Source organism: Dipodomys spectabilis, unplaced genomic scaffold (genome assembly GCF_019054845.1).
Source record: "Dipodomys spectabilis isolate Male_0828 unplaced genomic scaffold, ASM1905484v1 ptg000264l, whole genome shotgun sequence".
Lineage (NCBI taxonomy): Eukaryota > Metazoa > Chordata > Mammalia > Rodentia > Heteromyidae > Dipodomys > Dipodomys spectabilis.
The window spans coordinates 3276750-3289833 of NW_024870941.1; the positions used below are offsets into that span (position 1 = coordinate 3276750).

The window sequence follows — 13084 nt, forward strand, 5'->3', positions numbered from 1 at the left end:
GTTTAGAACTGGTTTATTTCCTTCCAAACGTGGACTGTTCCACAGGTTCTGACACAGTGATGTTCCCTCTCTATGCCACGGTTGATACTTTTCATTGTAACGGTGACCATCCTACAGCTTCGGAAGCTGAGTCTCATCGGGGGGAATGAAAGCCATATGACTAGCTCTAATGATAGAGCTGCAACTCAAACTCAGTTTGAATCCAGGCTCACAGTCTTCCCATTGGTGCCGTGACTATCCACAGGAATCTACGCCGGAAGGGAGTTTGATATGTAGACTGATTTTCTAGTAATTTCTTCCAGCTGGAAATGAGGGGAAAAGGGAGGAGGCTGAGGCTTGGGCTGAGGGGCTGTGGGGCTGTGACACCACCTCAGAGGAGGCCTGGGTGGCCCTGGAGGGGGCTGGCCAATGGGCCCAGCCAGATGTGATCTTACCTGCCTTCAGTAGCTATAAAAGCTCTCTAACATTAGTCCCAATTTTTTCATCTTGGGGCCTAAAGGCCAGCGTGAGCACACACTGACTCCAAAAATGTAGCATTTTAAATCTCCTTTCCAGATATGCAGAGCTGGTGTGACTACGTGCACGCAAGCACTCTACACCCACTGTGTGGCTTTTTTATGAGATCACAGTCTGGGGATTGGTGCCGTGTTGTAGGCCAGCAAAGCAGGGCCGACTGGCACAGCACACTTCCTGTCATGGCTGGCAGCGCTAAGAGCAGTGCCAAGGTAACAGGGGCCGGGCTCAGAGCAGCTACTGCCACAGGGCAGCCTGAAGCCAAGGCCTGTGTCAGCCACACACTGGAATTGCTGTGATGGGCAGGGATGGCACCATCACCCAGCTGGACTCCTGGACTCCTGCTCTGCCTCCCAGAGACCAAAGAGCAGAGCTGGGTCTAAGAAAGATAGGAAGAGCTGGGTGCCACTGGCTCACATCTGTAATCCTAGCTACTCAGGAGGCTGAGATCTGAGGATCACAGTGCAAAACCAGTAAGTAAAGCCTGTGAGACTCGTATTGCCAATTAACCACCGGAAAACTGTGGCTCAAGTGGTAGAGCACTAGCCTTGAGCTGAAGAGCTCAAAGACAGTACCCAGGCCTAGAGTTCAAGCCCCATGACCAACCAAAACAAAACAAATAAAAAAAGATGGGAAGGATGAGAGAGCTGGTCCTGGCTTGGAGGAATCTCGTCCCATCACAGGTGCAGAGGCGGCTAGGAAGAAGATAAAGCAGGGACAGTTATGGCTTTCTCTGCTTCTGCTACCTTTCTGCTTTTTTCACTCACTTATTTATCCAACAAACATTACTGTGACCAGCTGAGTATAAGGCATCGGTTGCTGGGACTATGCCAGCAGATAGAGGTGAGGCGATTCCTCCTTTACTATGAGACCTGGTTATCCCTTCAGCATGACCTCTAGTCACTGCTCCACCCCAGTCCTCAGCATTTGCTGCTCCTTGCTCTGCTTCAGTGCCTTTAGACATTGTTTCTTTACCTGTCCAGTGTGTCTCTCCAGAAGGGACCTTTAGGGAACAAATAAAGCTACTGCTGGAGCTGATGTTCAGGAACTACTGAATGGTGGTGGATTGTGCTTGTTAGAGTCTGCGCTCTGTGCATGCTATTTCATAATCTGTGGGTGGATTCTTCACACCTAGCAAAATGCCTGGTGTATAGTACATGGTAATAATACCTCATTGATACAGAATTCCACCTGGATCTAGGCTAGTATACAAAGCTAACAGTAATTCAATTAATGTTTGTTAAAAAGAAATAAAGGAATGAACAGAAGAATGAATGGTGGTGGTTATGAAGTTCTGTAAAATACATGCAAAAAACCAAGCATGATGGCACATGCCTGTAATTCTAGCACGCACTGCTGAGGCTGAAGCAGGAGGAAGTTGTGTTCAAGGCTAGCCTAGGTTATATAGAAACCATTCTCTGAAAATCACAAAAATAAAGGAAAGAAGGGCAGATAGCAGTAGACTGGGGGGGGGGGGGGAGAAAGAGAGAGAGAGAGAGAGAGAAGGGAAGAAGAAGAAAAGGAGAATTAGGGGGAGGAAGAGGAAGAGGAGAAAGGACCACACATGGTATCAGGTTAGGCAGGTTGGCTGTGAATTGTCTCTCTGTTGCTCCTTGGTCAAGTTCAAAGCTCTTTCTGGGCCACTATTGCCTCCTGTGTAGAGTTGATGCGTACCTCAGGGGACTTTTGTAATGAAGCATGGAAGAAGTATGGCATATATGATCACTATTTCCAGCCCTCACAAAGGGTGGCAATGGTGGATTATGTGTGCTGGCATTTCTATGGGGTCCCTTTCACAGGAACTTTGTGGATACTGGCTGCAGTTGAACAGCATGCATTTTGCACAGCTGAACATAATGAGCCTGGATCGTGCTTGATAAATGTTTTCCTCATGATAGTATCTTCAACTATTGTTAGGTGTTAGAGTCTCAGAGGATGGAAAAGACAGGATTCTCCACAGGAGCTTCTTCCCCAAATAGTTCCAGGTTCGTACTCAATCCATCACGAAGTTGATCAATTGAACCTGAGAATGATGCAGCCAAGAACCATATGTGCCAACTGAAGGATGCTTTTTAATCTAGAATCAATCTGCAGTCCCATGATCGGAAATGACCTCCATCAAAATCACAAGGTTAGGGAACTGACCTTGGGTGCTCTGCTTCTTGCCTCCCTCTGTCATCGGCCTTGTGACTCCTTGCTCCCACCCCTGAGCCTACCACCCAGAATGGCTAATACAAGGCTGAGCATAAGGATGGAGGAGAGTCTTTCTTCCCTCTCCAAGTTAACTTGACCCCAGGTCACCATCATGTAGCAGATGAGCCTGGTTTATTACGCCATTCCCTAGTGTCATGTCTGAGCCATTTGTCAAACCAAATAAAATTGACCAAGTGACTCACTCTAAGATAAAATGTGTCTGCTTCAATGAGATATTTTCCCAGGAGTATTCATGATTTAACAAGTGTGAAAAGCAGGAAGATTTCACTCCTAATGTTAGAAAGTCAGAAGATTTGACAAGCATTTAAGAGACCTATTAGGGTATCCATTTTGCCCCCCATCCTGCTTTAATAGCTATACATTAGACTATCGTAAGTCACCATCCATCAGCAGAGATATAGGTGACGTGCATATGTGAAATGCTTAGCACAGTGCCTGGCACTGTCATGACAGTAACAGCCGTTCCTACAACTTCTGTGGACAGCATTGGGCAGCCTGGGTCTGACCATCTGAGTTCCAGCCAGCTGTGCGTGAGTAAGCCACCCAAGATCCAGTGGGTACATCCCACATCAGTTATACACATGCATTTGAGTCCTCTGTTTTGCTGCCTGGCTAACCCAATGCCCTGTGACTCCAAGAAAGAGGAGCTTGATGCTTCCCACCTCCAGGTAGCCTAGGATCCAGGAGGGAGGGCTGGGTAGGACATTCAATCATAATCAAACTTCTTAGAGAGAAATTAGACATTTAGAGGAGCTTTTGTACATCCACTAGCCCTTTTGGCTGATGAACTTAATAATTTTTCATGAGGGCCTAAAGGGTTATAGATCCAAGTGTGGTTTTCCTTCGTTATAAATTTCTGCAGCGCTGCATTTGAAGTTAGTGGGATAAATGATTGAGCAGCAGCCCACAAAGCTCATAACTCAGCAGATGTGGAGCACTTGCAGATGTCTCTGGAAACTTCTGTCCTGGGTGTGCCATTATAGAGTGGCTTCCCACATTAGCTAAATCCATCTCAACTGGGAAGGAGGGAGCTGGGCAGCGTGAAGATTGGGAAAGAATGGTGCAGGCCAAATATCTGGCACAAGCTCTAGAATTCCTTTGAGCACCAGCCCTGTACCCTGAGGATAGTAATACAGTCATCAATATGTGGGTTGAGGTAACCATTAGTTCCTATAGTAAATGAAAGTGTTTTCTAAGCTGAAACAGGCCAGATAAAAGTAATATATTATGAAATCAACAGCTTTGTGTGCTTTCTGTGTGACTATTTTAACTTATCAATTATTAATTATTTTTTACTTCAGTAATTATCTAGGTCTTGTGGTAGGTGAATAATGATTATGTTGATCTGTTTCGAGAAAGTAATGGGGTCTGAACTCATAGCCTAATTTTTGTTAAACTGGCCCTCTGTCACTCTGTTACTGTTACACATCCAGCCCTGCTTTTTACTGGTTATTTTGGAAACGGAGTCTAGTGAACTTTTCTTTCTGGGCTTGCCTTGAACCACTATCCTCTAGATCTCAGCTAGGATTAAAGTTGTAAGTCCACAGTACTTGACTAATTGTATCAATATTTATAGAGATGGGGAAAAAAGAATTATGGCTCCATTGCTTAATTAAGATCCTTGGTCCTCAGTTCTCAGCCTCCTGAATAGCTAGGATTACAGGCATGAGCCACCAGTGCCTGGTGTGTGCTAATTTTAATGACATCAAATATTCAACATTAAATTAAAATTACAAAACAAACCTATGTTTAACTTTGAGACACTTCCAGATGATAAGCCAAAGGAATGTTCTTGAAAGTTGACCAAATAGTTTTAAATTTCATCCCAAACCATATATGGTCACATAAATATTTTACAAAGCAAACTGACTTGGAGAAAGTAGTCACCAGATGTTAAAATTGGTTATAAAATGACTAGGTCTAAAAGTGTGAGAGTAAATCCAGAATTTTTAAAGAGATTAACGAAATGTAAGTGGTACCCACCAAAGCAATTTCATTCATAATATTAAATATAGTATAGAATATATTTCAAATTCCCAGAGATTATATTTTAACAAATAACAATGGTATTACAAACCATAAGCAATTTTGGGGGGAAAAGAAGGAAAGAGAACTCAAGCCATCAATTTGCTGCTTAGCAGTCCTCCCATTGTGTGATCCTAGAGCATCCTACCTCGCTCAGCTGGAGAGGCAGTCCTCTCTGATGGACTCTGGGTTCAGAGCCAAGGCTCACCAAGCCAACATCACCTGGTTGATTATGCTGACACTGGTTAAGCTAACAGGAGCTACTGATGACCTGCTTTCCTGACTGTAAGACATGGACAGTGATAGCAGCCACCTCGCAGGTCATCCAGGGCAATGGTGTTGCAATTTCCTGGAAAATAGTAGCTACCCATGAGAACTTCTACCAAGAGTCCAAAGCTCCATGCTTCAGAATCCTTTTGCATCTACAAAGACCTTGTTCTTTGAATGGCCATGAGATGCATATGGTCCCCTGGAGGTTAATGTGTGCAAACAGCAAAGTCTCATCCACAGAAGTCATGTAGCCCAGGGCAGAAACAGGTGGAAGCATGCCAGGGACTTGGCTCTAGGCCCTGAGACGGTGGTGACGCATGAACTGGCTCTCATGTCTCATAGAGGAGAAATTTACTCTTCAATTATATTGTTTTCCACCAGACAGCAACCTAAACATGGAGTGTGGTCAAGGTTCGTTTTTAGAATGCTAATTGATCACTTGGATCCTGAAACCTGTCATTACCTCCCTCCTAAACTGCAGTATTCTCACTAAAAATACACAGCTCAGCGTGATCCTCTTGCAAAAATGCCACTTGGGCTGACCATGAAAATAGCAGCATGTGGCATTTGCTTAAGAAAATGAGAGGCCAGAGCCTCTTCCCGCCCAGCCAGGTGCAAGTGGGCAAGACCCAGGTCCTGAGTCTGAGGATGGTGCTGTGGTTCCAGGATGGCCTGGGGGGGGAGGGGCTTTCACTCTGAGCCCTGAGAAACTGAATTTCAGTAGTTGACAACTTCTATGGCTAAATCTCTTTTTTTCTTTTTATAAAAAATTAGTAGCACATCCAATGGCCATGCACTTCTGCCCCATTCCTGCATTGAAACAATTGAGACCACCATCACCATCCAATAAAGAGTGTGTTAGGAGATGAGGCTGGAAGGTGACATGTAAGTGGAAGCTTCATGATGGCCTTACCCTTCAAGGAGACTTGGGAAAGGGCTCGCTTGCTCTCTCTGCCATTTGTCATGTGGGATGTGGGGAGAAACAAGCATCTACAAACCAGGAAGAGGAGCAAGAACCCAGCTACACTGGCTCCCTCTTAGGTTCCCAACTTCCAGCTCCAGAATTGTGAGAAGTCCACGTTGCTGTTTGAGTCACCAGTGTGTGGAGTCCAGCTACACAGTGAAGCTGGATTTGCCCTCTTGGTGAGGGAGTTTATGGTAAATGTACTGCTGAAATCTTAGTGGCACTCCCACTCATCAGTGCTGATGTTAAAGACAGGCTGAACTCAGAAATTACAGGCTTGCCAGACAGTGAAGAGCTCTGGGCTATCAAAGGAAAGCCACCCCCACACTAGGGGGAATGTTCTGGAAAGAGCACTTGGGGACAGAGACTTAGAGGGGCAGAAGACTTAGAACCAAGAGCCCTTGTGTCATCTGAGGTGAACGCTTTTCAGCTTCTTGGTAAATGCACATGCCTTTGGGTTTTTGTTGGTGAGGTAGCATTAGAGTCCCTACCCTACCCGACACTTAGGAGGCTGTGGTGATCAAAGCTGGTGAAGTTGTGGACTGTAAGAGATTGTCATACCTGCCCAAGGAAAATTCTCACAAACATTTATTAAAAGGATAAACTTCTGTGGTCTCTGAAAAAAAAAAGAAGGGAAGAAAGGAAGGAAAGAAGGAAAGGGGGAAGGGGTGAGGGAAAGAGAGGGAGGGGGAGAAGAGATTGTTTCTTCACTAACCTTGACCAGTGTTCTCCCTTTGCCTTTCTCTGGGGTTCTGGAATCATCCGTCTGAATGCTCGCGGTGATCTCCATAGGAAGCAGAATTCTGGGTGCTTTAACACTAAATGCCATCACGGACCTAGATCCAGTCCTTCCTCAGCGTGGCTCCAACCTAGATCCAGTCCTTCCTCAGAGTGGCTCTGCTTGTGGCCACCTCTGTCCTCACAGGGACACACGGCCTGGCTCTAGCCAAAGCCTTGACACCAAACCAGATGTGTCCCATTAGACCTCATTCCTCGCCCAAGTGGTCTCTCTGGCTGCCTGCCCCACAATGTGCTATGTGCAGGCCTCAGGAAACAGCCATGGAAGGGCACAGGCTACATAGTTGTGAAGATACAACTGCTTTTTACTGCTCCAGAACTGTGCAGCCCTGGCAAAGCCATATGATGTCCCTGGGCCTTGTGTCAGCGCTAGGCTGTCCAGGATGCTGACTGGGTTGGAAATTCACTGAAATGGATTCGATATGAAGAGTGCCTGGGGAGTCTGCAGGGAAGGGAATCTGCCTGGGGAGTGAGGGAAGGACTGAGTAGAGAAGAACCTCCATGAGATCTCCCTCTCCCCCTACCCTCGTGTCCTCAGGGAACAGAGCCAGGGTGTCTCTCAAGAGCCATGCAGTGATGAGGTCAGCACCTGTCCTGGGTCTGTCCATGCCTAGCTTTTGGACACAGTCATCTCTGGAGAAGCAGCCACTTCTCCTAGACCAAGGACAATTCCCGGAGCACTCCATTGGGAGCCATGAGTCTTCCAACAGTTGAGAAAATGAGAGTACCATTCTACAGGGGACTGGGCAGCATCTCAATACCCCCTGGAGAGGACAGAGGGCTTGGGTTCTGTGAGCACAGACTGGTACAGCCAGCAGGGCTGCTCTGGCATCATTACCATGACTCTGGCCATCATTATGCCACGGTGCCACCAAGTTCTTGATTCCTCTCCTATGTGTCTCGGCTGCTCAACAGGGCACTTGGTGCTTCTGCTTGCTTATTTTGTCTTGTTTTCTAAGCTTTGCACCCCTAGGCTTGAGCACAGAGCTTGTCTCCTAGAACCAACTTAAGAAATAATTATAGACTGGAGAGATAAATGAAGAAGACACGGCCCGAGAGTGGAGACTACACGGAGGATGCCCCTGGAGCAGCCTTGGGGGACCTTGGTTTGACCATCCCCTCCTTTCTCTCCTAGTCACTCTGGACTCCTGGCAGTCCCTGGCCCTGTCGGTGGCAGTGGTGGATCCTTCCATCCAGGACTTCGATGTTGCTCACATCAGCACTACTGCCACCAGCAACTTCTCTGCAGCCCGTGACCTCTGCTTGTGGGGTAAAAGAATCCTCCCCCAAGAGTCTCAGAAGCAGGCAGGGGATTCAGGAGGGAAAGACCTTGGGGGTAAGAGGTGGGGTGTCTTCCTACGCCTCCTCACTTGGCAGTCTACAGACAAGGTCTGCAAGGAGAATAGCCAGAGAGCTAATAAATGACCTTGAATGAGGATGAAGGAAAGTCAGGGGCAGGAATTAGAGTCAGTGTGAGTTAGCAGAGGTCCATGGTGCCTTGGTGACCATCCTCAGACAGCAATGGGCCAGCATGGAAGGGAGGAAGTTACTTATTGTGGTCAGGACCTTTGCATAAAATTCAAATTTCAAAAGGTGTTTTTCAATGCAATGGGAAGAACTTCCCTTTTGTTTGGTTGTTTTTGTTTGGGGGCAGTATTGGAATTTGAACTTAGAACTTCATATTTGCTAGACAGGTATTCTATGGCTTGAGCCATACCTCCACCCCTGGAAGATCTTTCTAATAAGCACATTTATCCAAAGATGCACAATTCTTTTGGAGAGTTTTTAATCATTGGTAGTACTCAATAAAAACCTAGGCCTCTTGTTCTGAAGGTTCTACAAAGACTATTATCTACTAATAGTAGCTGAGTTCAGATTCCATTTACCCAGCTCCAGTACCCTCAACGCCTCTGTGAGTCCATGAATTTCAAGCCTCTCCTCTACAAGTTTGGATAGCACAGTGCACAAAGCCGTGTTTATCATGACGAGTTGGTGGTTATGTACAGATTTGAACAATGTGTGCTACACAACTCTGGATGGTGCATTCACAGACTGTGCTCTCTCTTGGGGCCCTGTGGCCCATGCACAGTCTACCCAATGGAATCAAGCTGCACTATTTGCAGAGCTGGTCTTCGTACTGAATGACATAATGTAGGTAACATGCTCATGCAGTTCCTGGCTTGCAGGTAAAAGGGCAAAGACCTGACAGAACATGGCGACTATGATGCAAACTATGCAGATATTACAAAGGAGGCAGAACTCAGGGGACAGTGGCTCACGCCTGTAATCCTACCTACTCAGGAGGCTGAGATTTGAAGAGCACAGTTCAAAACTAGCCTGGCCAGGAACATCCATGAGATTTCTTGTCTCCAGTTAACCACCAAAAAGCTAGAAGTGGTCTGTGGCTGAAGTGGTAGAGCTCTAGCCTTGAGCAAAAAATAAAAGCTCGGGGACAGCACCCAGGCCCCGAGTTCAAATCCCAGGACCAGAGTAAAAACAAACAAAACCAAAAAGGAAGCTGATGCAGATGAAGCTGAAGGGGACGGCATGGGCTGGAACTAGCACCATCTCATCCTGAAGCCTAGAGGAGCCATTGAAGTGTTTTTAAGCGAGGGACACACAAGGCACATTGATAGGGTAAATAATGAGGAACTGACTAGTGTGGAAACAGTTTGGATTGAGAGTTGGGTTCCTTCCTAACTAACACCCAACACAGCACATTGAACTTATTGTACGAGTTCAAATAACTGAGTGACTGCCCAATAAATGGATGTGGGAATAGGTGTAAAGATCTAGATGTGGATGGTCGGATGGATGCATGCATTCATGGAGGCATGACTGGGTACACAGGCCAGTGAATGATGGGGTGGATGGACAGCTTCTGAGGGTGGAAGGGAGGGTGGATGCACGGGTGGAGGCATGCATGTGAGCGTACGGGCATGAGTGAAGCGGCAAGGTCTGGGGCCCTAGCCTTACTCCCTCCTCTGCCCTGCAGAATGTTCCCGTCACCAGGCTTGCCTCATCACCACTCTGCAGACCCGACCTGGAGCTGTGAGGTGTGTTTTCTATGCTGACACCCACAGCTGCACGTACAGTGTGCAAGGCCAGAACTGCCGGCTTCTGCTCCGTGAAGAGGCTGCCTACATCTACCGGAAACCCGGTGAGTCTGGGCCTGAGCCTTTGCAACCAGCGCTGGGGCCCTGAGGTGGCTGGGAAGACTGTTTGCTAGCTGACTCAGGGGGCTGTTGTCTGACTCAACGGAGAGTTGCCCCAAGGCTTCCTGAAAGGAGGACAAACTTCCACTTCTGCATCACTTCTACTCATTTATTCCCTCTAGTGATAAAAGCCACTGGGGCCTTTGAATTTCACAGTGTAACAATCACCAACAGGACATATTTTGGTGCCATTTTGTAGTTTAGAAAATTATTACCCTGACTTGTCTTGTTTGGTCCTCACAGTAATCCTGCAATAGGATCCTGTGGCAGAATACGTGCTTTCTCCCTATTGTGTAGATCAGGAGACTATAGCCCAGAGAAGTTAAGTTACTTCCATGATTTCACACAGCTGGTGGTGGCAGAGTAGGTACATGGAGCCAGGTCTTCTATATCACAGTGCCACCTTCTCCTAATGACCCACACTGCCTACTACTATATCATAAACACTTTGGAGAGAGGACCTGTTCCCATGGTGTTGAGGGTAGATTCAATGGTAAGGTTGCTCAGCATGACAAGGCATGGGATTGATGCTTCATACTCCCCCCAAAAAACAATAAGTAAAGAAGAAACTTATTTAGTATGGAACTGTTATGTGTCAGACTTCATGTTAGGCATAGGACACGGAAGATGGACACTATCAAGGGTAAGTAGCATAAAAATCTATCACTGACTCAGAGCTGCAGACCAGAAAAAAAATTGAGAGTGAGGAGTAAGGTGCAACTTGTCCCCAGATGGACGTGCTCATTGAAGAAATGATAGCTGCTATGATGTTGTCTGAAACTGCGATCTTATCCTGTAGAGCAGGTTGTATATTTTCCCTGCAAATGTTCAGATTAGAAATACTTTAGAGTTTACACCATACCTTTATGACATTTCTGTGACAACTATTCCATGGCTATTACAATAAGGAAACAGAAGAAACAATAGGTCAAAGTAACGAGCATGACTGTATTCCAATAAAATGATAGCAAAATATGAAGGGAGCCTTTGGATTTGGCCTTTCCTCTGTCCTGCATGGACAGTCCTGCAGTTCCTTCTGGAGATCAGGGATCATCAGCCTTCAGACCATGAGAGAATATCTCCCAAGCCTGGGGATGTCGGGGGCCCTCACACTTGTCTTCTGAGCATCTGGACATGGGTAGCATTGAGTGAAGCTGGACAGATTTTTAACTCTAGTTCACCTATTGTGTAGTAGTAGATATGAGTGGTGGTTCTGCTGAGAAATGCCTTAATGTTGAGCTCTGCAAGACAAGTTAGCTACTTTTCTCTTAATTTTGTGACTAAAGCTCACTTCCTATAGAAGTAGTTAGCATATACGTATCTATGAAGACGTGATACTTTTCTTATCTAGGGAGTCCTATGGGTAAATATGTGGGTAGTATGGAGGGAATCTATTATTTGTGCCAAAGAATTCTAATGGGAAAAGCACACATCTAGGTTTCACCTCACGTTTGATCTCCTGGGGCTCCCTGGGGGGTGGATCAAGTGCTACAGTCCATGGGAAACAGATCTGCATTCCCTTGGACCCACAGACTTTGTGTCTCTTTGGCTTTGCTCCCATCTTAGAGCGAGGCTGTGATTGTGAAATCACAGCCTTTCCTCCTGCAGGAGAAAGCCTGGCTGCCTTAGCAGCCACAGTCCCGAATGCCTGCCTGAGACCCTTTGATTTAAGATTGTAACAGGAACTGAGTGAGGAAGGGGCGTTAGTCAGGGTTTGTGACTGAGCCAGATTAGAAAACAGCAGCTATTTCTTTCCATTCCAAGTTTCCATTGTGCTTCTAACTTTTACTCCAGAGCTTTTGTCACAAAGGCTCCCCTCCTTCTTCTATCTTTTTCTCTTTCTTCTCTCCTTCCTCCCTCTTTCTTTTCCTTCTTCCTTCCATTTATTCATCCATCCATCCAACCACTCATCCATTCAACCATTCATCCATCCACTATTCATCCATTATCCAGGCATTCATACATCCTCCCATTTAATCTTCCTATCTCCCTCTGTCAAATCCTCTCTCCTTCCTTCCATTTCTCCTTATACTTGTGGAACTCCGGCACTAAGCCGGAGCAATTGCCAGTATGGCCCTTTCTTCCTGACACCACTGTGTTTCAGAGTGGCCACCAGGCCTAATACACACAAGGGAAACAAAGTTCTCCCAATGAGCCACTGGTTCATGTGAACCACAGGTGTGCTTTTCTCCCCAGATCATCTCTGGGTTCCACCCCACCCGGCTGATCCCCAGTGGCAGGAAGTCATGTCACAAACAGATTTGTACCATTAACCTCGGAACCCACCACCACTTTGGGGTGTGTGTAATGGGAGAGTGACGCAGAGAGGCACAGCATGACAGACCGTCCAGGCTCTTACAAGGTGCTCAGGATTTCCCACCAGATGGCAGTAACTTTGGCCACCCTGGGATGACCAAAACTGTCCTCAGATATGGTTGAATATTCTTTTAAGGATCAAATCATTTCCAGCTCATTTCAGCTCTTAAGGAAAGGATAGGCCTCTGCCTGCTTGCTTGCCTTCTCCCACACCCACCTTGGTTATCTACTGTGACATACACCCCGGTGTAGAAGGAACAGCACAGGGGAAGAAGAGCTTTGCCTCTCTACCAGTCCCACCCCCAGCACAGCTGTCTCCACCTAGCGATTACCTCTCCCTGTCTACGTCCTGGCCTTTTTCTCCATCTCCTTCTCCATCTCCATTTGTCTTTCCCTCTCTCTTCTTCTTTTTCTCTCTCCCCATCTCCCCACCTCGTCATCTTCCAGAACCCTGTGCCTCTGTGCACAACACATATACAAAAACACCCACGCCTGCCTGTTTTCACCAGTGGAGTATTTATAGTATCCTTGTTCAAGGTCCTTGGTCCTATTTCAAAGTCCCTGTAAATAGCATTTGGCAACAGAGCCTGGGCCCAACTAAAGTGTACTGAATTGATGAATGAATGCAAGAAAACACAGTGGCAGAAATACGATAAGGTGGCAGAGGAGCTGATAAGGGTGGCTGGCAATTAGCCCTGCAGGAGGGAGGGGGAGAGTCTGTGCCCCAGAGAGCAGGGCTGGCATGGCAGGCAGGTGGCACCAGACTTGG

At 46.7% G+C, this 13084-nt stretch overlaps 1 protein-coding gene across 2 annotated transcripts in view; it reads left to right on the top strand.

The window, feature by feature from the left end:
- The window catches only part of Tg (thyroglobulin), a 186685-nt gene that overhangs the window by 84837 nt on the left and 88764 nt on the right, over positions 1–13084 (top strand). The window contains exons 36-38 of one of the 2 annotated variants that reach the window (XM_042699953.1): positions 7920–8054; positions 9780–9948; positions 12853–12872. In XM_042699953.1, the coding sequence (XP_042555887.1) occupies positions 7920–8054; positions 9780–9948; positions 12853–12872 (324 nt within the window). The remainder of the gene's footprint in view (positions 1–7919; positions 8055–9779; positions 9949–12852; positions 12873–13084) is intronic. The other variant, XM_042699951.1, reaches the window with a different exon arrangement.